The sequence below is a fragment of the Lates calcarifer genome, linkage group LG13 (genome assembly GCF_001640805.2).
Source record: "Lates calcarifer isolate ASB-BC8 linkage group LG13, TLL_Latcal_v3, whole genome shotgun sequence".
In the NCBI taxonomy this organism is placed as follows: Eukaryota; Metazoa; Chordata; class Actinopteri; family Centropomidae; genus Lates; species Lates calcarifer.
Genome location: NC_066845.1, coordinates 4,252,501 through 4,280,250, shown reverse-complemented (window position 1 = coordinate 4,280,250; position 27,750 = coordinate 4,252,501). Strand labels below are relative to the sequence as shown.

At 41.9% G+C, this 27,750-nt stretch overlaps 1 protein-coding gene across 3 annotated transcripts; it reads left to right on the top strand.

The window, feature by feature from the left end:
* The first annotated feature begins 108 nt into the window (after window positions 1-108).
* cltcl1 (clathrin, heavy chain-like 1) lies at window positions 109-27,105 on the top strand. Of its 3 annotated transcripts, none has more exons than XM_051075053.1 (32): window positions 109-691; window positions 7,341-7,548; window positions 9,820-10,088; window positions 10,838-10,999; window positions 11,297-11,410; window positions 11,529-11,702; window positions 11,851-12,048; window positions 12,391-12,591; window positions 12,799-12,951; window positions 13,164-13,286; window positions 13,792-13,929; window positions 14,032-14,196; window positions 14,387-14,567; window positions 14,738-14,901; window positions 15,031-15,156; window positions 15,274-15,416; window positions 16,449-16,683; window positions 16,776-16,898; window positions 16,988-17,133; window positions 17,225-17,408; window positions 17,602-17,794; window positions 17,883-18,040; window positions 18,127-18,291; window positions 19,291-19,566; window positions 20,512-20,661; window positions 20,750-20,881; window positions 20,959-21,069; window positions 21,249-21,419; window positions 21,651-21,872; window positions 22,296-22,316; window positions 25,263-25,338; window positions 26,086-27,105. In XM_051075053.1, the coding sequence occupies exons 1-32, from the start codon at window positions 650-652 to the stop codon at window positions 26,277-26,279; spliced, it is 5,118 nt and encodes a 1,705-aa protein (XP_050931010.1). In that variant the 5' UTR covers window positions 109-649; the 3' UTR covers window positions 26,280-27,105. The 3 variants fall into 3 exon arrangements, with proteins under 3 accessions (XP_050931010.1, XP_018529133.1, XP_018529152.1); XM_018673617.2 differs by having other exon boundaries at window positions 22,296-22,322; XM_018673636.2 differs by lacking the exon at window positions 22,296-22,316 and having other exon boundaries at window positions 110-691.
* Window positions 27,106-27,750: the final 645 nt, after the last annotated feature.

The window sequence follows — 27,750 nt, the reverse complement described above, 5'->3', positions numbered from 1 at the left end:
GGTTTCAGCTCCTAAGAAAAACACTTCGAAACGTCAGCAGTCCCCTCTGGTGCATGACTGTGTGTCATCCACATCACAACACACTTTTTTGGAAGGAAGAGTGTGTGTCTGATTTTGTAGAAATCACGCAAAGGTGGGGCGCCTGTCACGAGCCCTGATTTCGAAGTTGGTGGAAAGGAAGGGGGAAGGGGCTGCGGCGGAGGGGTACAAACTGCACATCCGACCTCTTTGACAGGTCTGAGGAAAGAAAAAAAAAAGAAAAAAGAAAATCCAAGACACGGGCTGCTTCTGTCAAGTCATCACTTACAATTACTCAGCACGGATTTTTAGGACAGCCCCGTATCCTTACAAGGCTCGTGGACGAACTGCTGTACGCACGGGGCTCTATAGTAGTTGAAGTGGACTAGTTTTCTTAGCGGAGGTGCGGAGTTTTTGATTCAGGACTGGTGTAGGGGGGCTACTGAATGGGAGCAGTCACTAGATTCGTGTGATATCAACGCAAGCCACCCAGACTACCTACTACTGCCCATCATATTTGACTTTTGGGGACGTTTGGGGCACATAAAGAAAAAGACCACCTCTATTCCTCCTGTTGTCCCCTTCCCCTTTCCTTCCTCACGGATTCTTCAGACAGAGAAATCCTCCAGAAATGGCTCAGATACTGCCGATACGATTTCAGGAACATCTGCAGGTAAGCGGACTCGGGAAAAGCCCTAAAATTAAATTCAGCTAATTCCTTTTTGCGCAGCTCCTCGCCCATTTGGGTCCGCAAACACACGGCACATGTCGCATTTAAATGGAATCTGAAATAGGGCTGCAGGGTGGTGCTCAATATAGCCACAGGCCTAGTTTTCTCCTGCCGGGCAGATGATGACTTGTAAAAATTGAGATCGTACACAGCTCCAATGCGGACCGGTGTGTGTGTGTGTGTGTATATGTATTTGCGCGTGTGTGTGTGTGGATACGCCGCAGTTTTTTCCCTTCAAGTGGAAAAACGCCGCTGTCATTTTCAATCCGTGCCGATGCAAACTGCGGTGTTTTGACACTTTTTGTTGCAGGCAACTGAGCTCAGCTGTTCTGGTTGCATTGTAACTGAGACCTGAATGGCACTTGCACTCAAGCTTTGTGGCTACCATGTTGTTGTCATGTCCTGCAGCAACACATTCTTACTTTATAACCTTCAACAGCAACAACAACAACAACTGCTCAGTGTGTTTGCAAATGTTCAGTTCCTGCGCTGAGCTGGGCGTAACTGACAGAATAATACACTGATAATGTAATGATAATGTTTTTAAACAGTATCCCTTTAGAGTAGGTGTGTGTGAAGAAGTAGAGGCATTTATTTCACATCCACTCAGTTACAAGAGTTAAATAAGTTCAGAAAACTGCACCACTTGCTGTAATACATCCTGTAAGAGCAGAAAAACGCTTGACAAGAGCAACATCCTGATATTGCACTTACCAAAGCCTCATGTGAAATCTAGTTTCATGTTACAGTATCAGTATTGTATTGATTTACTGTGTCTTCCAGCTCTGCCTCTTGGTGTTTTCATGCCAGAGGAGCATCTAATTGATCAACATCATCATGAGAGAGTAGCAAAGGCCCTCAAGTCTTTTGTTGGTGGAAAAACCAACACAGAATGCCCTTTTACAATCTGTGACAAAAAAGGAAAACAAGCAGCCAGTTATTTGGTCCTCTGTGGAGGAACTATTTCCACTATTGCCCCCTTTTTTTCCCCACTGGTTTGGACTTTGGTAATGGTTGTCCCATAGCAAACCCCAGTGCTTGGTGTCTTGCAGCCAAAAGAGAAACTTTGTGACGCACCCCTCCGCCTCCCCTGGTCTGTAGCCTGTTGTTATGGTAACAGCAGGCAGTGAAATGGCCTTTCACTAGGAAAAAAAAAGCACAGAGCCCCCACCCCCCTTTCTCTCTCTCTCTCTCTGCTCCCTTCCTCTGGCCAGTAGCCCCACTTTCGTCAGCCAAAGATCCTTTATCCACTGAAAAACTGTGCTGGCCAAGAGAGCTTGCAGGCCACCAGGCTCCTCTCCTCACTGACAGCACTGGTACGCTGTTGCTCGCTGATGGAGGGCAGTGCAGCACCTGGCAACGTCTGGGTTATTAGTTTAAATTGCTCTTGACAGCGCATACCTTTCCCTTATACATCTCCTAAGAAAATCTCGCGACTTGAGACAGTGATAAGCAGCAGACTGCTTTACGTTCCACCTCTACCGTGAAATCCCAGCTCTGCCCTGGTCGTATCCCCCTGTGAATCTAGGTGGCTCCAGCAGAGTAAAAAATGCTTGGAATTTGGGCCTCAAGTTGTTTAGCTTTTTTTTTTTTTTCCTTGGACTGGTATTTACAGCTCAATGTCTGCTGTCTGGGCCTGGGTTCAGGGGTGTAACATGGACCCTAGTTCCACAATAAGGTACCAGCCTGTTGCACCAGCTATAGCAGGAGATAAAGAACAAATCAAACGCTCCAAGTATCTCCAGATATTTCTCACAAAACTGCCCAGTAACGCTACCCTGGTGTTTAATGCAGACGTGGAGGATGAAGCCTGGATCTCAGAGCTATTGTTTTAGCTGTGAGAGATTCCACACCAGTAGCTATGCATTGCCTGCCTACCTTACACTGTCATTAACTGTGTGGTAAAGTCTCCCTCCATCATTACTCTTTGTCTCCCTTGCTTATTTACTATAGAGTGATTTATGATCCAAGGTCCAGGCTGTCGTGTCATAGTGTGTCATTAATTGACCAAATGGATCAGTGTCCCAGTTGTATGTGTGGAGGCGAATGTAGGCTGCATCACTGTGGCCTCCAAACTGTGGTTAAGTTCACTGGATTATGTTGGTGGGTAGGCGAAGGAGGACAAGCACAGAGACTGGTCTGTTGAATTATGAACGTGCGAAAGTGAGAGTGATTTTCAGTGAGAGTGCTGGCTGTCAGTGCAGCGGCCTACGTACTGTAGCAGCTTGTGTAAGTGCAAAAATGTCCTGCAGCTCTGAAGTGCCTGAACATTGTCCTGTCGAGCTGAGTTAGGAGAGCCCGACCTGCTGCTCTGCGCCTGTTTACAGCATCGCGGTCGCGCTGCTGCACGCGTGTCCGTGCTGATGAAATGATGCCACCACGTCAAACTGACGGATGTGATAGACAGATGAGGTAAGCAGGCCCCATTTAAGTCTGGCAAATCACATCAGGATAGGAAGCAGGATGGCAGAACAGCCTAACTCAGTCTAGCAGAACACATCTGTGACCGCAGCAGTGGCTGGTAGGGACGAGCATGAGCGTCTGTGTTCAGTCACCAAAACTCAATCATGAATACATTGACAGAGCAGTCATTCACATATACAATAGGAACATTGTGTCCCTCTCTAACATTAAATGAGTCACAAACTGTTAAATGAGTCACGAACCGCAATAACCGATTCAGGGCTTTAACTCATTTGCAGATTATTTTTTTGGCAATTGTTTCTCCAAAAAAAAAAAAAACAAACAAGAAAAGTCAGAAAGTAGTGAATTGTGTCCATTTAAATTTCCCAGAGTCCAAGGTAATGTCCTTATTTTAATTATTTGTCAGTCTGAAATCTAAAGTTATTCAGATTACTGTCATATATGACAAACAAAAGCATCAAATCCTTACATCTGATAATCAGAAACTAGTGAATATTTGGCAGTTTTGCTTGCAGAATGACTGAAATGATTCCTCAGTTTTCTCAATAGTCACATAATACAGCTGAATAATGATAGTGAGGGTTGTGAGAGTGAACCAATTCATTGAAGTTGTGGGGTGCAAAAACCAAAACAGCTAGATGAAAGGGAGAAGGGAGAACTGCAGAGTTGGCTAATAATTCTTTCTGGTGTTGTGGAGCATCCATCACATATATGAATATTGATAAGAGCAGCTTTAAGGTTTTCATGATCACCTTTATTATATACCTCTTTACATTTAGGCTGTAGATCTAACCTATACCCACCTTTTGTGCAAGAAAGTGCAAAGTAGCTGCGCTTCCATGTCTTTTTGCTGCGTTACTCATTTTTAATTGTGTTTGCGAAATCTCCTTATAAACCCAAAACCCTCAGCTGCTGATGCGACATGTCAGTGCCTCAGCAACACGTCCACCCAGTCTATGACTCACCAGATACCGTCAACGCTGTATCATCGGTGAAGTTCTGCTGCCTTTGTTATTGTGATATTATTGCTGTTGTAGTGATCTCAGCTGTTGAAGGAGGAGGCCTTGCAGGAGTCTCTGTGTGTAAAGATGCATTACTTAGGGTAGTTTATGGGTCACTGGGGACAAGAGGCTGTAGTTGAAGTGTGATTTTAGTCTGGAATGTTCTACTAAGAAGGAGTGCAGGGTGGGGGGTTGTCTTCTGGTGAGTCAGTCGCCCCACCCTGAACTGTAAATTGCCAAAGGCCTGTGTTACTGGAATTGCACTGTACAGGCCTCGCACTCATCCCTCACTCTTCAGTTTTCTTAAAAGGTACATTTATCACCCCGGCTTCTCTTCTTCACACTGACACGCACCCTGTCTTCATCTTTAGTAGGATGCTGGACTGTGTCTTGAGCTCCTCCTTTCACTCCCATCCTTATCTTCTCCCCCCTGTATCTTTATTGCATTTTCCCTCCCCTCTCCTCCCGGAGATAGTTTTGGCAATCTTGAGGAGATGCAACATATGGCTCCAATCCTCCCTCAGGTCTTCTCTGTGGCCTTTTCAAGAAGCCTTTATCTTGAGCTTCTCCATAATTTCACAGAACTGTACATTGAGCTGTGGCTGAGTGATACAGTTGAAATCATGATCACAGTATTAATTAGGTAAGTAAGTGTAAGTGACAGTGCCTCCTTGATTAGTAGACCTTTAAATTATTTCTCAGCCATACCCAGTGAAATTCAGCATCTAAAATGCTGAGATTGGTTCATTAACTGATTGATAAAAAATGAATCGGCAACTATTTTGACAGCTGAATAACCGTTTCAGTCGTTTTTCATACAACATACATGATCAGAAACTGAATATCTATGGGTTCTGAACTGTTTGTCAACTAGAACAAGGATTTTGAATACATTACCTTGAGCTGCAGGATTTTATTGACAAAATGATCGATCATTAAATCGAGAAAGTACTCGGAAGATTAATTGATAAGGAGAATAATCATTAGCTGCATCCATAATGCTGTTTCATGGATGTAATTAATTAAAGAACTTTCTAGAAAACAGCTACTCTCACTCTCACTCTGTCTGCCCCCAACTGCTGACCGTTACATCCTTCCTGTTTTTTAGATGACATGATTTAAATGGCTCAGCAGTCGTGATTTGTTGTCCTGATCCACCAGCCAACTGCGAGATAGTACAGTCCTTGTGATGAGCGTAAGGATTCCTTTCCGCTTGCCTCAGACTGCATAATGCAGTCAGTTCAGTCATCAGAGGGAGAGGGTGCGTGTTTTGGTCTGCCCTCTCAGTTCACAGTTAGTTTGACAATGTGCACAATAATTCCTCTGTTGGGCAGACGCTAACCCAGGTCGAGCGTTTCATGTTTGTTAGTTCTGCTAAGATTTGACACAGCTCGGTCTATCTGGTTTGTTGTGTCTTGGGACTTCTTCTCATCAGGAAAGTAAATATACTGAATAATGAATTGGATTGGCTGATGGTGCTCTATTAAAAAAATAGAATTTATTCTTGATTTCAGTAGGTCTCTCAGTGTAGTCTTGGGCTGGTTTTGGCTGAATAATCTAGTGTTAATTAAACTTTTCTTGCAGCTGGCTGCTCACATAGCTGATTAAATGCAGTGTCAGGGTTCAGTCACAGACTTTGCTGAAGTGAAGAAACACTGTACTTTTTCAGTATAATTGAGATGCGATGGTGGTTTCTAATGGCACTGCAAGTACAACATACCTCTCAAAATGTTTCAGTTAATTCAGGAGATTATTAGCAGCTATGATAAGAGTGTAAAATAAAGCTCTGTTGTGTTAACATCCTGTTGTCTGCTGTGTGCCCACGCTTGTTCCCTGGCTCCATGTAGCACCAGACCTCCTGTCTGGAAGACAACCTTTAAGAATATCCCTGGAAAACTGGAGCAGACCTGCTGCTATTTTAATCGAAACACAGTTTTGGCCCACTACTTGCTGGTTTTTCTCTCCTTCAAGGCAAATGTCAGCTGCTGCCATATACAGTATGTTTTCCCTCTGCATTTTTTTTGTTGTTGTGACTCCTTCAGAGGCCTTAAAAGTTTTTTTAAGTTTGAATGTTCCACTTCTAGCTGAGTTTTACTTTTAGTCCAAATGTAGCAAACTGCTGGCACGCTGTACTGGACAAGTCTATGTTTGTATTAATTTAACATGTTTCAGTTCAACCACCATCAAAACAATGAGTCAAAAACTAGCTTATAGCTCATTTTTTCCAGTGGTTATTAAGCATCACTCAAACTATTTAGAAGTTATGAGTAACAAACAGTTTTAAGAGTTTATGAATGTTGTCAACAACTATAACTCCACCTGTGAAACATTCATAACCAGCAGATAAACAAATAATAATTGACAATATTACAACACAGAGTTGTAATCACCCGTATCTTGGCATATTTCATTATATGCAATTATTATGTTTATGAAAGAAGTGTTTATTAGTTTGTAAATGGGTAAAGAATGAAACTTCAAGATCAACATTTCTTGATGATGTGTTATGAAACATTTAAAACAGTTTTAATCCTGACTCTGAATGATAATGACTTTAAAAGTTTTCTAAAACATTTGGAGAGTTTGTTCATGTGTGTAATCATATATCATCAATGATGTTTGTCCCTTTAATAGAGGCCTGCAGTCAGCAGCTGGTTAGCTTAGCATTAAAAGTGGCAACAGGGGGCCTGGGGAAACATACACTCCCTGTAATTAAAGTAAGCAAATGATATATAACATGTTAGTTAGTGAGTTGTAGAGGTGCTGTGGATTTTGCTACCAGAGCCTGGTTTCCTACTGTTTCCAGTCTTTATGTTGAGCTAAGCTAATCTGCTGACTCACTGTAGCTTCATATTTACTGTGCAGACATGAGAGTGATATCTTCTAATCTTACTGTCTGTCAGGAACTGTGTGTATCCCAAAATACTGAACTGTTACCTTGAGTGTGATTACAGCTGTGTCATACTGTGTTATCAATTGTTGAGGCCTCAGCCACTCAGTTACTTTCAAAAATGTACTTATCTGTTCACAGGTACATTATAGTCTTATGCACAATCGATTAAGTGTTATACCTCTTAACAATGCTAAAAGGGTTAAATTAAAGTTACCTGATAAAGGTAAAGATTCTCATTGTTAACAGTTTTTAAAAATATTTCTAATATTTCCAGTTGCAGAACCTGGGCGTGAACCCAGCCAACATTGGGTTCAGCTATCTGACCATGGAGTCGGACAAGTTCATCTGCATCAGAGAGAAGGTGGGTGAGCAGAACCAGGTTGTGATCGTGGACATGTCTGACCCCACCAACCCAATCAGGAGACCAATCTCTGCCGACAGTGCCATCATGAACCCCGCTAGCAAGGTCATCGCCCTGAAAGGTAAAGTAGGAGTACGTACGGTGAGACGCACAGCAGCACATGCTGCATCGCTGGCTATTAGGAGAGAAATACTGCGTTGTTGTGAGAAAAAACAGTTTGCTGATATTATCAGTGACTTCATGCCAAGTGTTGAGGTTATTATTGTTTTTTCAATTCCCAGAATAAAGTCTGCATGGCAATCACACTGTTTATTTGTCTCTAGTTTTAACAGATTTAGCCATCTACTGGTATTGCCATGGGAATGCCATGGTCATGCAATGACTAACGCTCTGTCAGTGCTGTAAATATGTAGAGTGCACTCAGTTCTATTGCCTGAACGTACTAAATTGGTTGTGCAAATTGATTTTCTGCCACTGAATCTAGCCCTTAGAGCACAAACACAAGCGCTGATCAGGATGATTTGCCTATAATGCTTCTCCCCCCCTCCCTCTGAGGATAATATGCCCCTGTTTGCCCTCTCCCTGTGGTCTATCTTTGTCTTCTCTTTCTTACCTGATTGACACTTTGCTTTTTCTCCCTTGCTTTCTGTCATTTCTCAGACGGTGAGTTGCTTTCTGTCTGTCTACCCGTCTGGCACTCTGTTGTGATGATACAGTAGCCATGTCTCTCTCATAAAAGCTTCCCACATACCCCTCTCAAGTAGAGCAGACCTATTTTGACCGCTGATCAATCAAAAGACAGACAACTGTTTAGAAATGACTTCAACTGCCAGTAAATTGCATCAGCATCACACCCCCTGCTCCAGCCTGACCTGCAGGCACATATGGTACCCTACTTTTATGAGAACTATACATGTGTTAGCATGACTTGTTGTATGCCGGTAGAGTGTATGTGTGGTATGCATCATCAGATATGACACATTGAGAAGAGTTTGGGCACTGTGTGTGTCTTTGCACGCCTGTGTGAGCGTGTGCCAGAAGCCATATCAACGTTCAGATCTTTTCTCGCTGCATATTAGGGGTGCCATTAATGTATCATTATAGCTGTGTGTGCTGATGGCAGTTTGTACAACAGCTCCAGTATTCACCTGAATCATGCATCTCCTCACCTGTTTGTTTCTGTGTAAACTTTATTGGCAAATGCAGGTTGTTACTGTTCACATGCACAATATTCTACATCATGGAAACATTAATGTGGCTCAACTAAACTTGTCCAAATTTAGTCAGTAAGTCGTTATTGCCTTAAAGTTGCTATTTGCTGTCTGCGGTCAGTTACACCCAGGAAATGTCAGCCAGGTTCCCGAATATAGAGTTTTGCCTTTTTTTCTTTCAAACACCCTGAACCAGAATGACATACTGAGATATTTGTGTCTGATATTTCCACTGGTTTCCCCTTACAGTTGAGATTAATCAAATTAATTTGTTTGCTGTGCTCACAGCACTGAACACTTTACAGAAAGTATGTCTTGTTACTGATAGATGACTAGATAATCCACCAGTCAACAGTTTTCTTCCTTAAATTAAACAGTTCAAGTAAAAAGCTGTCCTTCAACTGTGTTACATTGAGGTGGTGGCAGAAATTTCAGGCACAAATAAAACCAAAATTACACTGTATATGTGGCCAGTTACCACAAGATATAGGTGAGTGAATACAAGTTTATACAATTTTGGTGAACTGATTGGGCTGGGTGATGAAAATTCACAGACACCAGGCTAAATTTCAGAAAGTAAGTTAACAGGCTAAATTCTTTATTTTTGATCAAATCTTTCCTCACTGAGATGTAAGGGTAGCCAGTGAGGAGGTAGTTTAGGACACAGGGAACCACATGTGAGGATTTAACTCATGATGCTATCACAGTGTTTTTAGTCCGTGCCCATAAATATGTATCTTCTTCAAACCACAAACAACAAAACAGTCTCCCATCTCAGATAACCACATATGATATCTTGATTAAAGTTTTTGTGTTCCTAATTATTATTAATACCGGAATTGTTTTAATACACGAAGATGTGATAAGTTAAATGCAGCTTTCTTAATAGCCCAGTATAATTAGATTAAACACAAAAAATGATGATACAGTTTTTAGTATCTGTAGTTGTTATTGCATGCAATACAGGTAGTAAATACAAAAGTTTTTTGAAACCATTGTTCAGTAAGATCATCAGTTTATTATTATTGGACTGAATGTATGAAATCATCATGATTTTGATTTGAGGTTTTACCACCCACCTCTGCTCTCTATCTACCTGCCCTCACCCTCTGGGCTCAGTTATCAACATCATGCTTCCTGTCTGTCTCACCTCTCTCCTGTGTTTCTTTACCTCCCCTCAGCTGCCAAGACGCTGCAGATCTTCAACATTGAGATGAAGAGCAAGATGAAGGCTCACACCATGACTGAGGAGGTCATGTTCTGGAAGTGGATATCAGTAAACACTGTTGCCTTGGTGACGGATACGGCCGTCTATCACTGGAGCATGGAGGGGGATTCCCAACCGACCAAAGTATTTGATCGGCACGCCAGTCTGGCGGGATGTCAGATCATAAACTACAGAACTGACGAACAACAGAAGTGGCTACTGCTGATAGGGATCTCTGCACAGGTACAAAAGCACAGATGAACATGTTTACTCATGCCCTCGGCTCATACAACGAAAATGCACAACGGAAGAATATCTCTGAGAGGAATTAGCATGATTTGTCACTCTGTCTGATCCCCTATCTACATCTGCTCATGAGGCAAAAACTCCTTCACATTATCTGAGAACACATCGTTCTCTCTCTGTTTTTTCCCCTCTCTTCACACTAACCCTGCATTTTCTCACCCAAAAACAGAGCATTGAGAGACACTTTCAAGAGTGAAAAATGCAGAAATGTCAGTCTTGCATTTTAATGTGTATGTTGAGAACAAATCTTTGGAAAACGACAAACTAAGCCTGTTAAGACTTCTAAAGCACTGTATACTGTAAGTGTAGCTGATCACCAAAAGAGTTGTATCTAGCTTAATTTTGTCAGACTGCTTCATGATCATAAGATAGTGATATGAGCAACATATCAGTGCAGCAGTGCAGAATTTATTACATTTAAAGCAGCAATCGAATCGCTATTTCATGCTTGTTGAGTTGTTTGACTGCAGAAAAAATATGTAAAACAGCTTGAGTGTGAGTCAGCCTGTATTGAAACATAGCCTGAGTGATGAAGGGAAGGAGAACAGATTAGTAGAGTAGCTGGAGCTGTATTTGTGAACCTGCTTGAACCTAGAATCATCTTTGAGCTTTAACCATTTCATTAACACGGTGCTCTTGCTGACTCAATGGATCAATAATTCCTTTCACTTGCTTTTGTGCTGCAGCAAAACCGTGTGGTTGGGGCGATGCAGCTGTATTCTGTCGACAGGAAAGTGTCCCAGCCCATCGAGGGCCACGCCGCTGCCTTCGGGGAGTTCAAAGTGGAGGGAAATGCCAAACCCTCCACCCTCTTCTGCTTTGCTGTGCGCTCGCAGGCTGGGGGAAAGGTGAGGGCCCCTGGATTGCACACAAGGATTTCACTCATGATGCTATCACAGTGTATTTAGTCTAGTCTCTGAACAAAGACCTCTGAATTGCACAAAAAGGCAGTTTTAGTTAAGATCATAGAGGAAACAACCTTTATGCTTTGTGTTCCAAAGTAGCCACTTAATGTTGAAATAAAGAAAGTCAGAGTTTATTTATATGCATGCTCTCCCCTCTGTTGTCGTCCACATTCATATTTGCTTTTACTGTGGATGTTTACCTGCTGTGGTCATTTCATCATGAGGACTTGCTTCTTCCAGTTGCACATCATTGAAGTGGGTCAGCCAGCTGCAGGAAACCAGCCATTTGCTAAGAAAGCAGTGGATGTGTTCTTCCCTCCAGAGGCCCAGACAGACTTTCCTGTAGCTATGCAGGTAAGAGCCCCCCCCCCCCACTACTCCCCACTACTCCCCACTACTCATTAGCTTTGGATGAATGAAGGGTGACTGCTGAGCACTTAACATTCTCTCTCTCTCTGATCTTTCTCCTCAGATTGGTAGTAAGCATGGTGTAATATATTTGATCACCAAGTATGGTTACATTCACCTGTACGACCTGGAGTCTGGAGTGTGTATCTACATGAACCGAATCAGTGCAGAGACCATCTTTGTAACAGCCCCTCATGAAGCCACCTCAGGAATTATTGGGGTCAATAAGAAGGGACAGGTGAGAAAACTAATTGTATTATTTTTTCCAGCTGTGTATGGAGGCAGTCTCAACAGACAGACATATAGTTTCTTAATTATACATGTTTTCTTTCATGGCTTCTTTACCTTCACTGTATTCATATGCTTATCCATTATTTTCTTTCTAGGTGTTGTCAGTGTGTGTTGAGGAGGAAAACATCGTCAACTATGCCACCAATGTCCTGCAGAACCCTGATCTAGCCTTGAGGATGGCTGTGAGGTCAAATCTCGCTGGGGCTGAGGAGCTTTTTGCCAGAAAGTTCAACACTTTGTTTGCCCAGGGAAGCTATTCCGAGGCTGCAAAGGTTGCTGCATCAGCACCCAAGGTTTGTCTGTGTATCTACTGCTACACTGTAGTGTTTGCACATCATAATACGAACCAGGTGCACTGGCAAAAAGTCAAAAAAACTGTTCTAGAGAAAGGTACTTACTTGCACACATTTTTACATTTGTACATTTTTACATTTGTACATCTGTACATCTGTGTTAACAATCAATCTGAGTTTTTTCGCTGATGATTTAAAAACTATACCAGCTACATCCACTGTAGTTCAGTATTTGCTGATATACTGCAATAAATATGAATTTCTAGTTCCAGCAGATTTAATGGAATTACTCTTTCAAATTTTCTCTCTACTTTTTTTCATCCTTTACCCACAATCCCTCAGGGTATCCTGCGGACGGCAGAGACCATCCGTAAGTTTCAGAGTGTCCCGGCCCAGCCAGGTCAGGCCTCTCCGCTGTTGCAGTACTTTGGTATTCTTCTGGACCAGGGCCAGCTAAACAAGTTTGAGTCTCTGGAGCTGTGCAGGCCCGTCCTGCAGCAGGGCCGCAAGCAGCTACTGGAGAAGTGGCTGAAGGAGGACAAGGTAGGGCCAGAGGATTAGAACAACAAGGCAGCTTTCACAAGCCTGTGCTGATCTGTAGCTACACACAAGAAAAAGTCATTTTGAAAGTGAAGATGATGATGTCTCTGAAGTTCCTCATGTATAAGTTGTGCTTGTTTACCATGTTGCATCATCTTCATGATGATCATTCACTCACAGCTGGTAATTGTGATTATATATGTGCTGTAGCTGGAGTGCTCAGAGGAGCTGGGAGACCTGGTGAAGGCCTCTGACCCCACACTCGCTCTTAGTGTGTATCTCAGAGCTAATGTCCCCAACAAGGTCATCCAGTGCTTCGCTGAGACCGGACAGTTTCAGAAGATAGTGCTGTATGCTAAAAAGGTAATCAGGGAGCTTGCTTCCCTTTTCCGTTCCCTTATTTAATTATGCATGGAAAACGGATACACAAAAGTAACATCATATTAGCTTGGAAACATTAGTGAGATGGGGTGATGTGGTAGATAGTTTATTGAACATGTCATACATTTTTTCTTTGTACAAATTCATTATTAGTGAATTGAGAATTGCATTTTTATCTCACTGTACTTTTGCAGGTGGGCTACACCCCAGACTGGGTGTTTTTACTGAGAAACGTGATGCGCGTCAATCCAGACCAGGGACTGCAGTTTGCCCAGATGCTGGTCCAGGACGAGGAGCCGCTGGCCAACATCAACCAGGTAATGCACGCACCCAACGTTACCACCTCGCTCACTAGAGACGCACAATATTGTCTTTACTCATGCCCTCCGCACGTTAATCTCACACATGCACGCAAACACACAAAGAGCCCAGTGTGGGAGCCTCCATCTGTGTTATTCCAGATGTGGCAGCAATGCCAGGAATTCATTGAGTCAGTGATCCCCCCCTCCTCCTTGTAAAGCCACATCATTGCTCCGCTCAGTCTGGACCACCGCCAGCTAAACAAGTCTCAAATAGAGAATTTGATGACTTGATGCTTCTTTAAATTAAGACTCCTGCCTCCTTTTCAGTTGTAGCCTCCACAGATGTTGTTAAATATTAAAAGCAGAAACATCTGGCTGCCGGGCCTGTGATGCTCGATGGTGCGTTGCATGCTAACTCAATTCACGGCTCACAGATGGTGGGAAATCAGAAATCTTTACATGTTTTCTAACTGCTGTTCTTTCCATCTCTCTTTTTTTTTGCTCTCTTGCCCTTTGGTAGATTGTAGATGTATTTATGGAGGGCAGTCTGATTCAGCAGTGCACCTCCTTCCTGTTGGATGCTTTAAAGAACAACCGCCCAGCCGAAGGACACTTACAGACACGTCTGCTTGAGATGAACCTCATACATGCCCCCCAGGTGAACATGCAGACTTACTGTCCTGATTGCAAAAAGCAAACATCAGCTTTGATTATGTTAAATAACATTTGTGTGTGTTCATGTGTGCATGAACTTTTTCAGGTAGCAGATGCGATCCTGGGGAACCAGATGTTCACGCACTATGACCGTGCCCACGTTGCCCAGCTGTGTGAGAAAGCAGGTCTGCTGCAGCGAGCCCTTGAACACTACACTGACCTGTATGATATCAAACGAGCTGTGGTGCACACACATCTGCTTAACCCTGAGGTACGCTTGTGGAAGTGCGGTCATGCTTGTGAATACCGCTCTCACGGGAGCATCCAATTTTTGCTCCTTTTTTTGTTTTTGACGGTGTGTGAAAATGCCTGAACTCACTTTTTCTTTCCTCCTCCCTGCTCAGCCTGCTGTCTCACTTTCTCCCCTGACTTCTTTTTTCTCATTCTGACTCTGCTTTTAGTGGCTGGTGAACTTCTTCGGTTCTTTATCAGTAGAAGACTCCTTGGAGTGTTTAAGGGCCATGCTGTCGGCTAACATCAGACAGAACCTGCAGCTTTGTGTCCAGGTGGCATCTAAGTATCACGAGCAGCTGGGGACTCAGGCGTTAGTGGAGCTCTTTGAATCCTTCAAGAGTTATGAGGGTAGGTGTCACATGTGGGCATGGGTGGTTTGCAGACCTGGGTCGTGTTGGATTAAAGCAAGGGAACAGAATGTGTTAAATGAGTGATTTCCCTCATTTTTATCATCAGGCTTTCAAGTGGTAGTAACCAGACTAACTTTGCTGTTTCTTCCTCTGCCTTCTGTATTCAAGGACTGTTTTACTTCCTGGGGTCGATTGTGAATTTCAGCCAGGAGCCTGATGTCCACTTTAAGTACATCCAGGCTGCCTGTAAGACGGGCCAGATCAAAGAAGTGGAGAGAATCTGTAGGGAGAGCAACTGTTACGACCCAGAGAGAGTGAAAAACTTCCTCAAGGTAAAATGACCCCCTTTGTCAGAATGTTTAGTGAGTGATTTTATCATTCAGCAACATTTTCTTATATACTGTATTACCCATTTCATACAAGTTAATCACAAATGAACCTCCTGTTTCTTCTCTTTGTAGGAGGCCAAGCTAACAGACCAGCTTCCTCTTATCATAGTGTGTGATCGCTTTGATTTCGTCCACGATCTGGTGCTCTACCTCTACCGCAACAATCTACAGAAATACATAGAAATCTACGTACAGAAGGTGAGAGCGGGACCAGAGCTGAGACTTTCTACATAACTGGTTTCTACCAAATCAGAGTCTCTCCTTATTTAAGCTGCATGTTGCCACTTACTAGGAATTTATTGCCCTTGTTTTCAGGTGAACCCCAGTCGTTTACCTGTGGTGATAGGCGGGCTGTTGGATGTAGACTGTGCTGAAGATGTCATCAAGAACCTGATCATGGTGGTCAGGGGGCAGTTTTCCACCGATGAGCTGGTGGACGAGGTAGAGAAGAGAAACAGGTGAGACTAAATGATAAAAGCAGCCACTGTTTCCTGTTATCTTACATAGCTGCTTCTGGATGTCTCATTGCATAAAGCACCTGATTAATGTATGTCTCTTTAGGTAAGAGGTGTTTAATGGAACCTCTTCTTTTTGAAATTTTTTGGCCTTTATTAAATAGCTGTTAGATAAGCAGCAGACAGGAAATGAAGGCAGAGAGGGGGGTGTATGATGTGCAACAGGCTGTATTTGAACTATGGATGTTACTGTTATGTGGTTACGTGCTGTAACCATTCGGTTACTAAGGCATCCCAAATTGAGCCCTTTTAAAAAATGTAACTAGATGTAGCAGTTATAGAGGCTATGCTCACACTGTAAGACATGTTTGTTGTCTGACAGAATGGGCTGGCTAAAAGAGAGAGCAGCGATCTTAGTCACAGAAGTCAAAAAGTAAATACAGAATTGATAAATAATCATCTCTTTCTCAATAATGCTTGAGAGGATCAGTAGAAATTAAGTTAGAAATGTAAATACTTCATCATGATCACAAAAAGAAGTGACTGAGATATGCATATAAATAAATATGGAGAGAAAGACAGGCTCCTATGTTTGTCTTTTGCTCTGTGTACAGTTGGCAGTTTATGCATTTCAGACGCTGAGGTAAATATTTTCATTTTAGCATGCAGGGTTGATGCAGTGTTGATTCTGTCTGGGCTTTTCAGAAGCACTGTTTTCCCACTGTATTGTTCGTGGATACGTCAATAATGCTAGACAGATTAGCTGTGCCTCATCTAATGAAACCTATTTCGAGTACAAATCCTCTTTGTTCCCATTCTGTTTTGAGAAATGTGAATGTGAGAAAGTGTAAATCTAAATGGTTACTCTGCTGAATGCACAACACTGCCATCTAGTGTTTAAAAACATCAAAATAGAAATACAATTCAGGCTTCATACCAGAAGGTTCATGGTGCCATAGTACATGTAAGTTCAAATCTTCCTCTAAATCTTATTTAATGAAGCTTATATATCAAAACACTGTGTCCTCTTCTCAGGTTAAAGCTTCTTTTGCCATGGCTGGAGTCCCGTATCCATGAAGGCTGCGAGGAGCCAGCCACTCACAATGCCCTGGCAAAGATCTACATCGATAGCAACAACACACCCGAGCGCTTCCTGAAGGAGAACCCGTTCTACGACAGCGCTGTGGTGGGAAGATACTGTGAGAAGAGAGACCCCCATCTGGCCTGTGTGGCCTATGAGAGAGGCCAGTGCGACCTGGACCTTATCAAAGTGTGTAGATCACGTCGTGTAACATTCAGATGATCATTCACGTAACTGTAATCTTGTTAAATCTTTAATCTCTTTATATCTTTCGTTTTCAGGTGTGCAATGAGAACTCGTTATTCAAGAGTGAGGCTCGATATCTGGTACGACGGAAAGATCCAGAGCTTTGGGCCAACGTGTTAGAAGAGAACAACCCGTACAGGAGACAACTCATCGACCAGGTCAGGTTTTCTTCAGTGATGCAGACTGTGAATGAGTGGTGTTTTTTCTATGTTTATTTTTGCTATCTACTTATTGTATCTCATTTCAGGTGGTGCAGACAGCACTGTCAGAGACCCAGGATCCAGAGGAGGTGTCCGTCACAGTCAAGGCCTTCATGACTGCAGATCTGCCCAATGAGCTGATTGAACTGCTGGAGAAGATTGTACTTGATAACTCTGTCTTCAGTGAGCACAGGTACTGCAGGCTTACAGCTTGTTAGGCACCATGATAATTTAACCACAGTACTTGTAGTCTTTTTTTAATAATCCTGCTGTATTTTCACTAGGAACCTCCAGAACCTGCTGATTTTGACGGCCATCAAAGCAGACCGCACTCGTGTCATGGAGTACATTAACAGGCTAGACAACTACGACGCTCCGGACATTGCTAATATCGCCATCAGCAATGAGCTCTTTGAAGAAGCGTTTGCCATTTTCAAGAAGTTTGATGTCAACACTTCAGCCATACAGGTGAAATAAATGCACAACTGCTCGAACTGATGCTGGCATTTTAAGTTCAATAATTAGCATTAGCTTGTGTAAACTGAGTTCTGATCTGAGTACTTCTTTTATCTAAAATGGAGTAGTATAACGTAAATTTTGCAGTACCTACAGAATGTGTCAGATGATACAATGTGACTCTCTCCTTTCCTTGTTTCTGTAGGTATTGATAGAGCACATAGGGAACTTAGATCGTGCCTATGAGTTTGCTGAGCGCTGCAATGAGCCTGCAGTGTGGAGTCAGCTGGCCAGAGCTCAGCTGCACAGAGACCTGGTCAAGGAGGCTATTGACTCATATATTAAAGCTGTTGACCCATCAGCGTACATGGAGGTGGTTAATGCAGCCAGCAAGAACAGTAAGCCTTCGCTTTGCTGTGTAACTCTGCTACACGACAGCAGTAATTGTTCTGAGTTGATCTTTAAGGTGTCGTTTGTACTTTGCAGATAACTGGGAGGACTTGGTTAAATTCCTCCAGATGGCTCGAAAGAAAGCGAGAGAGTCGTACGTGGAGACGGAGCTGATCTTTGCTTTAGCTAAGACGAACCGTCTGGCTGAGCTGGAGGAGTTTGTCAGCGGGCCCAACAATGCTCACATACAGCAGGTAAGAAGAACATCACAGCTGTCATGTTCTTTGCCAGGACATTCATCTGCACGTTTATCTGCTAATTTCTTTCTGTCCTCCTCCAGGTGGGCGACAGATGTTATGAGGAGGGTATGTACGAAGCAGCCAAGCTCTTGTACAACAATGTGTCTAACTTTGCTCGCCTTGCATCGACACTAGTCCATCTGGGAGAGTACCAGGCAGCTGTGGACAGCGCCAGGAAAGCCAACAGCACACGAACATGGAAAGAGGTATGTTTAGCCTCTGCTCAGTTAGTTTTTTCTTTTTTCATCGTGGAAGGTTTTATCATCCTTTATCAGTCTGTCTAAAAAGTTGAAATGTCGTACTCTATATTCTAAGGTAGCACCCTGGTAATGTATGTTATTTGTACACATTAACATTTCAAAAATGTTGGCACAGTTATTTTAGTTAGTGTTCAACAACAACACAACACTTGAGTCTATTTATACATGCAAGTCATGTGGGAGTTCCTCTAATTACCAGGTTATAACTTGTAAATGCTGTTGTCAGCACCCAACAAGTTGTAATTACAACTGGGAAGTCTGATGTATCTGACCCAGAAATATAATAATGCCTGGAAAGTAAACCAATATTTACCTTCTGCCAGCTTAAGGCCTTTGTTTAAGGTAATTAGATGCAAATGAAATTAGTATAGTGTTATATTAAAGTATTTTTATCCCCCCTCCACCCCCATGGACAAATCTATGATAATAAAACTTAGTTTTCCAAAGACGTCAGTGCTTTCTACTATCTTGTTTACAGTAGTTGTAGATACTCATTTATGAGAGTGTGAACAGAAAATGCTGGTATCATGTTTCAGCTTTTTAGAAAGAATAATGCAAACATTGGCCCCTTTCAAGCATTGAATACCAAGTATGAGTATCTAACTCAGATTCTTATAAGCCCATTGTATTTCCTTTGAGAATAAGAGAGGATAATATAGAGATAAAATTATTTACAGAATGGTCTAAAAAGGCAAACGAGACATGCATTTAACCTTCTGCCTCTGTGTATTTAACCTTGTGCTGCTGCAGCCTTTGGGTAATGTAACACTGATTTCAGATATGCTGAGTTGGAAATGTTACAGAAATGTTATTAGTAAGATCCCAGCGTTGACTAAATGCGAAAGTGACTCTGGCACTTATTCAGACATGAGACCAACACGACCTTTTTCATAATATTTCCTGTTTCCTCTCGGTGACTTTCCTCTCTCTCCCTCCGACTGTCAGGTGTGTTTTGCATGTGTGGATGGCGAGGAGTTTCGGCTGGCACAAATCTGTGGCCTTCACATAGTGATCCACGCTGATGAGCTGGAGGACCTGATCAGCTACTATCAGGACCGCGGGTACTTCGAGGAGCTCATTGCTCTGCTGGAGGCTGCGCTGGGTCTGGAGCGGGCTCACATGGGCATGTTCACTGAGCTCGCCATCCTCTACTCCAAGTTCAAACCTCAGAAGATGAGGGAGCACCTGGAGCTGTTCTGGTCCAGAGTCAACATCCCAAAGGTAGAGTATGTCTGTACGTGAGTGTGTGTTTAAAAAGAGTTCCTACTATTGTAATAAATCAAAGAGAATCACAAACAAGGAGGCTGCTTGTGCGCTCTGAACTCCTTTGATTTATTGCTCCGCAAAGATTTCTGCTTCTCATCAGCACCTTAGAAGGAAAGTAATACTGTGCCCAGAAAGTTTCTTGAATTGTTTGTGTCTTTAGCTGGCTACAAGATACTGCACTGAAATATTACTGATGTCTTGTTAGATTCACACCTTCAATTCAATGTTTTCACTTTGAATAAAGGATTAAACATTCCTCTATGAGACTGTTAGTCTGTAATAGTCTGTTCTCCTGTCCTTATAAAACCAAACAGTAGACTCAAGAATATCTTGTTATTGAGGTGGAAAACAGCTGTTGGCTGTTTTCTTTGTCTTGAGAGTTCATAAAATCCTTGAAATCTTGAGAAGTTTTCAAAAACATTTATCTTGAAATTACTTGATCTTGGTGAATATTCTCCTTGTTGGAACTTGTTCTCATGATGAATTAACACTTATCATGTGTTAAAAAAATGAATTATATTAATACATACCAATAATTTCTTGACCTGGCCAAGTCATGAGTAAAAAAAACTGAAGGTTCGGCAGTGGCTAACGACTTTCCAGTACTTTTCTCTTCTTTTGTATGTTCTACCATAGCATGTTGATTAGTTAGAGCCAGTCGGGTCTTTTCCTGTGTCTTGGACACAAACGTTTTCCTCTCATGAATAGGCCACATAATTAAATTACCTTTAAAAAGATGTCCCTCCTTTATCAGTACATTTTATCCCAAATATACCAAATGTCAGTCATTAAATTTCAGCAAACAAGATATTGTAAGTTATGGTAGAGTCTTTAAATTTGAATACAAAATTTATAATTGAACCTTGAAAACTGTTTTGTTTCCTGTACTTTGCTGACCAGGTTCTTCGTGCAGCAGAGCAGTCTCACTTATGGGCAGAGCTGGTTTTCCTTTACGATAAATACGAGGAGTACGACAACGCAGTCATTACAATGATGTCTCATCCAACAGATGCATGGAAAGAGGGGCTGTTCAAAGACATCATTGCTAAGGTAAATAAAAGTATTTGTGACTGAGCTGTTTTATTTCCTTTTTAAACTTTTAATTATCTTTACATTTATTCTTTTTTCTTGTCCTCAGGTTGCCAACGTGGAGTTGTACTATAAATCTCTTTCCTTCTACCTGGATTACAAACCGCTCCTACTGAACGACCTGCTGACTATTCTGTCTCCGCGGTTGGACCACAGCCGAGCTGTCACCTTTTTCAGCAAGGTAACCAGCAGTTATTTTTCTTAACAGATCATACACAGTGAGACATGACATGACATGGGTTGTTTTTGCTTGACCAGGTGAACCAGCTGAAGTTGGTGAAGCCTTACCTGAGATCTGTCCAGAATCACAACAACAAGTCCGTCAATGAAGCTCTGAACAATCTGTTGACAGAGGAGGAAGACTACCAGGTCTCTCAGCCATACGGTTACTGGAGTTGATGATAAAAAGTAGACAAAATAAGTAGTAGTAAATACACCAGATTCTGTGTTCACTAGGTGGCACTGCTGACATTGAATTACAACAAACTGTTTCAGGTATCACTTTTCTCACTGTGCTGTGTGTACTTTCTTATGTGTCTTATCCACAGGGCCTGAGAGCATCCATTGATGCCTATGATAACTTTGATACCATTGGCCTGGCTCAGAGGTTAGAGAAACATGAACTGATTGAGTTTAGACGTATTGCTGCTTATCTGTACAAGGGCAACAACCGCTGGAGACAGAGTGTAGAGCTCTGCAAGAAGGACAAACTCTACAAGGTAAGAATTAAATTCACAGACAGTGAAGTACCTCCATGCCCCCATAGATGTCAGTGTTTGTTTACACTTCAGATACAGTAGCTATATTTGGAGATTGATTTATTAACCATCTAACATCCAGTAAAGATCAATAAAATCATGTCAGTTGGCCATTTCCTCACAAAAATGTTTGTTTAGACAACCCAAACTTTTATCAGAGTCAGTTAAATATCCTGTACTTGTCTTTCCCAGGATGCCATGCTGTACGCTGCAGAGTCTAAGGATGCTGAGCTGGCAGAGACTCTGCTCCAGTGGTTCCTGGAGGAGGGCAGGAAGGAGTGCTTCGCCGCCTGCCTGTTCGCCTCCTACGACCTGCTGCACCCTGATGTGGTGCTGGAGCTGGCGTGGAGGCACAACATCATGGACTTTGCCATGCCGTACTTCATCCAGGTCATGAGAGAGTATCTCACAAAGGTTAGTGCTTCACTGAAGAGCAATACAGAGTTAATGTTATTTATTGTTTATTTGTAGTTCTTGCTTTAATGTAAAAGTAGGTTTCATTATTTATTATTATTTTAGAAGGCACGTTTGAAATTCTGTATTTTTACTTCGTACTAAAGTTGGTTTATTTTTCTTAGATTGTTTAATTTCCTGTAGAAACCTGCGCTGACAAGTGAGAGATGGGCAGTAGTCTGTAGAGGTATTGAAAAACATACCGACAGACAGTTGCTAGTAGCTAGAAATAATGAGTTGAGGAGGTAGAGAGAAAGGCTTTATTAAGTAATGCTACTTTTGTGTATTTACCAGTGAACTCCCTCTGGTCATCATGATTTCCTAAAATGTTGACCTGTAGACATGTGAGGTCACTTGAGGTCATCTCTTTGGGTTCTTTTCCAGGTTGATGAGTTTGCAGCGAAGGTGACGGTCTCTGGCCCTCTTTTTTATTTCTCCTCTGTGTTCTGTCTGTTTTTTTTTTGTTTTTGTTTTTGTTGTAACTTATCTCTTAGGTTTCTGATGTAGGAACCTAGCATGGACTGTAGACTTGAGTACGGCCTAACTAGCTCTGGTCCTGGAGAGCTGCAGTAGCGTGCACAGGCTTTTGTTCCACCTCAGCAACCAGCACAACACATTTTTAATAAATTTTGAGTTTTATCTTCTGGAAGCAGTTTCTAAATTATCCTCCCAGGGAACCTCATTGTGTCGTTGGCATGGGTGATGAATTTTCATTTTCAAATAAAGGCTTTTGGCAGTCAAGCAGCAGCAAATTCATGAAAACATGAAAAATGGAAATGGACAGAGAAGCAAGGCTGTTTACTGATTTTCAGTGCAGACGTCAAAAGCAACAGGCAAAAATGTGGAAGTAGTACATGATGAAATGTAATCTGAGATAGCATGCCTTCTTTGTGTTCTGGTTAGAAATGTGACATTTTCAACCACTATTTAAAGGAATATATCTGCTGTTATATCTGCAGCGGAAATTAACAGTTTGGGTAAATATGCAACAGTTCAGGAAGATGTGTGCTGCTGATGTGAGATTAAAATCATTCATTCTCATTCTCATTCTTATTCTCATTCTCATTTGTTACAATTTTCTATAGAGACTTTTTTTCTGGCATTTTATGATCAATGGTTTAACAAACCTTCATTTTCATTGTATCCAGGAAATAGCATGTGGTCTGAAAAAGAAGTCTTAGACCAGTGGAGAGCCCATAACTGTAACTGCTGTGTTGGTGGCTGGAGCCAAAGCCTTTGCACCATCTTGTTCCTCAGGACCAGGATAAGTCTGTCCTGGCCTAACAGATACCTCTCACCTTCTAACTCCTCTCTTCTTGGGGTTGCATCTAGTGTTAAGTGGCATTTAAAAATAAGTCTTTGACAATTTCAGTTCTGTTGATATAAAACCATGAGACTGACGTCGATGGTACTGTATAGTATCATATAAAAAATATGATATTTCCACCTGTGCTAATGTTCTCCAAAGGCAGGTGAAGACAAAAGGCCACTCTAGACTTGTTAGATGCATCCCCGTGTTTTTAACTCCAGGTTAACAAATTTTAGATTCAAATATTTAGCTGTTAGATCAGTGCAGGGCTACAAACACTAACTTCAAAGGTGCTGGAGTCTTCTTTTCCTCTGTCTCTGGGGAAATTATTTATTTCAGCTATTCAGATCAGTTTATTTTCTAGAAATCAAACGTTTTGTTCCCTAAATCACTGGTCAAAGTGGTAGGGATGGAATCTAGCAGCCATTCAGGAAGTCAAATCCCAACTCTTTTGTACTTCTTAAATATGCATTTCTATAGAATATTTTGTAGTAATATACAGAAAGGTGCTTTATGAGTGCTGTTTAACCATTTCACTCTTTTGCCCAACTTTTTGTTTTCTTCATTTCTTTAAATTATTACTCAACAGGAGTTCTACATACAAAAAAATCTACGTTAATTGAGCCGAGCCATTGTTTAAAATCGAGCTCCACTTACATCAGAAACCTTTTGCATTCAGCTGCCTCCACAGTTGAAGCGCAATGCCTGACTATTTCTTTGCACTTAGTGACTACGAAAACTGCCACCACAATCAACTCACTGCGCAGATACTGTATGCCTGGCAAGGATGAGCTTAACCCGTGAGCTTCTGATCTGTAGCTTGATTTAAGTCCAGCAGAATGAAACACAAATGAAAATCTACCAGGAGGGCCTGCTTACAGCCATGAATGGGATGCATGTGGAAGCTGTGATTGTTGTTTCTTGATGATTAGACTGTTAACTGTGAATGGCTGGAAATGTAGCATCAGCATATAGGCATGTATAGCTTTTCCTTTACTTAATACACAATGTAATAGCTCTTTAACCTTGAATCCCACTTTAATTCTACTTTTAGAGGGTCAGCTCACACAAATCACAAAAAAACCCAAAAACATTTTCCCACAGTGGTGTCTACCCATGATGTATTGTATTGCTGAGATATCTGCCTCTGCTATGTCCCATCATTGTTAATCATCTTTTCAATCTTTTATATCTCAAGCTCAAAGCATTAAAAAATGACATTTTAGAGACTGAAAAGCGCTGTAACCAGACCTTGTTATCAACAGTTTTTATTGGAAACTAGTTGGTAACAACAACTGTGTTATTTCATGATGAGCAAGGACAGTGTATCTGGAAAGAGACATTGCTTTTTAGTTTTGTAATGTCCGTTTTCAGTGCTGCATGGAGCAGCATGGAGGAAATTTCACTCCACTCTGTTGAGCTGGGGCGATAGCAGGAGAGGGAGGCTCAGCAGTCACTGTCTGCATGTTTAGAAACCACCGGGGGTTAAATGGATATTTTGTTTTTTGGGTGATTTTTGGGTGAACAGACCCTTTAATTGTTGATTTAACATTTGTCCTGGAAAGCTGTCTTAGAAATTCTCACCAAACCTGCATGGCATCTTCTCTTAGGTAACCTTAGCTGCACTGTGAAGTACTGTGAAGTACTGTGTGTAGTTCTTTCAGAAGTAGGTATGATAAATCAGCTGTGTTAACTAGTCGTATTTATTAGTACTATTTATTTGTTTGTTTGATATTAAATTTAAAAAAATAGTGTAGTCTTACAGTTTAGGCATCAGAGTTTATGGTCAGATGTAATGTATCAAAAATAAATTGTCATGTAAATAAAACTGGCATATGTTACATTGCAGGTGTCCAGTGAAAATCTTTGTTATTGACATAGTTTTATTTCCATATCACCAGGACACATTGGACATTTTTAAATCTATACTTAGATTTTACATTAAGGTTTCTGCAGGATACCTACAATGTATGAAATCAGACTTTTTTTCTCTACAGTGCATCGCAGTGTCTGACTGCTCCTCTTTTCTTTGTTGCCCTCAGGTGGACAAGCTGGAGGAGGCAGAAAGCCAAAGGAAAACTGAGGAGGAGGTGACAGAACCTCAGCCGATGGTGTTTGGTAGGTTTACAGGCAGCAAGTCACCCTGAGGGACAGACAATTGCGGTTCCTGAATAGGAGAAAATTGCTTCCTGCTGCTCTCACAGCAGAATGTGAGCTGCAGTGTTTATCTGCCTGTGCCTGTCCGTTCTCAGAAGCTAAAAAAATGGCTGTTGCTGTTGAAATTGAGATTTTTTTTTTTTTTACATTACCCAAAACATTAACACCTCTCTGTTTTGAATGAATGAACAGGGGGTAGATGGTAGATGAGACCATCACTGAACAAATATGCAAGAGTGAAGAAAGTTGAGTCACTAAAAACACAAAAAAGTAGGCCTGGGCAATACTATTTAAAATCTGTTATATAATATATAGTCATATTTATCTCTAAAGATAAAAAAATGACATTTTTAAATACACGAGTATGTGACATTTCCTTTGTTGCTCTTACTATTTGTACTATATGTTTGTCTGCATTAATTACAGTATAAGCAGGTAGAGACTTTGGACTTTGGGGTGATTGGGTGGTCTGTATAAATGTCACCGTTGTTGCAACCAATGTAATTATATTGGATTCAGACTATTCATTTATGTAAAACTGCAATCAGTTTAAATTAAAATTGGCAGCAGATTCACAATTTCTGTAGTTTGGAAGTGCTTGAAGTGCTGAGCAAAAAACAACGCAGCAATGAAATCTTAGTTGTAAAAAGTTAATGTTTATGTAGCATGTAACCCTGTGTGTCTGTGTGTGTGTTTTTGTACGATCAGGCCAGCAGCTGATGTTGACTGCCTCTCCTGCCACAGTGGCTCCTCAGCCAGCGTACCCGGGCTACGGCTACCCTGCCACCGCCGCCGCAGGTTACCCTGCTCAGGCCACCGCTGCCGCCACCGCAGGTTACCCCGCTCAGGCTGCCGCAGCTGCGGGCTACCCTGCTCAGGCCACTTACGGCTTCAACATGTAGAGGCCTGACCCCTGCCTCTTCCACCCTTACCCCCTTTTCTCCCCCCCTGCACACACTCACACACCTTTCGACCTGAACCACACTGAACCGTGCTGCTCTGGGTCTCAACAGGCCAACTGACGGTGCGGAGAGACCCCACCCCCCTCCTTCCTGAAACTGATCTGGGCCTTCATTTCTCCAATGAGACTCCACCCTCGAGTTCTCTGAAACTGCAATAGAAACCCTTCACCTCTACTTTTCTCCACACACACCTCAGAAGGACCGGATCAAGGCTGTTGGACCCCCCCCCTCTTCTCCACTAGGACGTTATAACTGCATCACTGATCTACACAGCATGAAGTCACCTCTCAGCTCCTAGAGGAATTAACATACCGAAGATAACATTAGTGACACCAAACCACTCTGTCCTGTTGCTGTTCCATGTAGACTTTACTAACCATAGAGCAGCTTTTTTTTCCCTTTGTTTATTTTATTTTTTCCCTATAGATTCAGCACTGATGAGGAAGAGACTTTGTTATTGAGTAGCGGAGGGGCATGTGTGTGTCTCCCCCCTCCCTCCTAAAAGCACTGCTACGGCCTTATATACTTTGAGGAGGTGGCAAAGAAAAAAAAAAAACAGGCTCATTTGTTCTTGTTTTAATTTCACAACTGTCTCATGCTCTGATTAGAAAGACAGTTACTGTGCAATAGTTTTGTTTGTCCTTTCACAACAGGTACAAAGTGTTTGCTGTATATGGACTAAGAACACTTGTTTATGAGGTTACAGTACTCTCTGCTGTGTGTGTGTGTGTGTGTGTGTGTGAGTGTGTGTGTGTGTGTGTGTGTGTGGTGTGTGTGTGTGTGTGTGTTTTGTGTGTGTGTAGCCTCTAAAAAGCCTTTTGAGGGATACATCACCAAAACCAAGAGACACTCAATGAAATTTCCACTCCCTTGCAGCAGCAAACCTTTTGCTGGGTCAGAGCAGTTGATCTTGTCAGTTTACCTTTCGGACTCTTGTTACTGGACATCTGGAGTTTCAGGATGCTTGTGACAAAAAGACAAAAGAAAGAAAGAAAGAAAGCAGGTGAAATAAAAAAAAATGCTATATGCTGTAGTCTGTGCATGTGCTGCCAAACTATAATGCTGCAACCAGGAGCACAATTTTCATGTTACACTCAAGTATATCAAGTATTACTAATGTTGTGTCAAAAACTAAGTGGTGTTCGATGAAACTCTCTCACCTGACTAACAGAAAATGGTGACGAACCAACAGACTTGAGATGAAAACACAGGGGAACATTAGCTCACATCCTGATGCCAGTTGTTTAAAAAAAAAAGAAAAGAAAAAGAATCATTATTGTACTGAAAACAGTGTATAATTTAAGATATATTGAATTACCTAACTAATCAAAGAAGTCAAATATTATGAAATACCGTATGTATTGTCTATAGTGTGTTGTCGTAGTCTTAAAAAAGCATAATGATTTTTGTA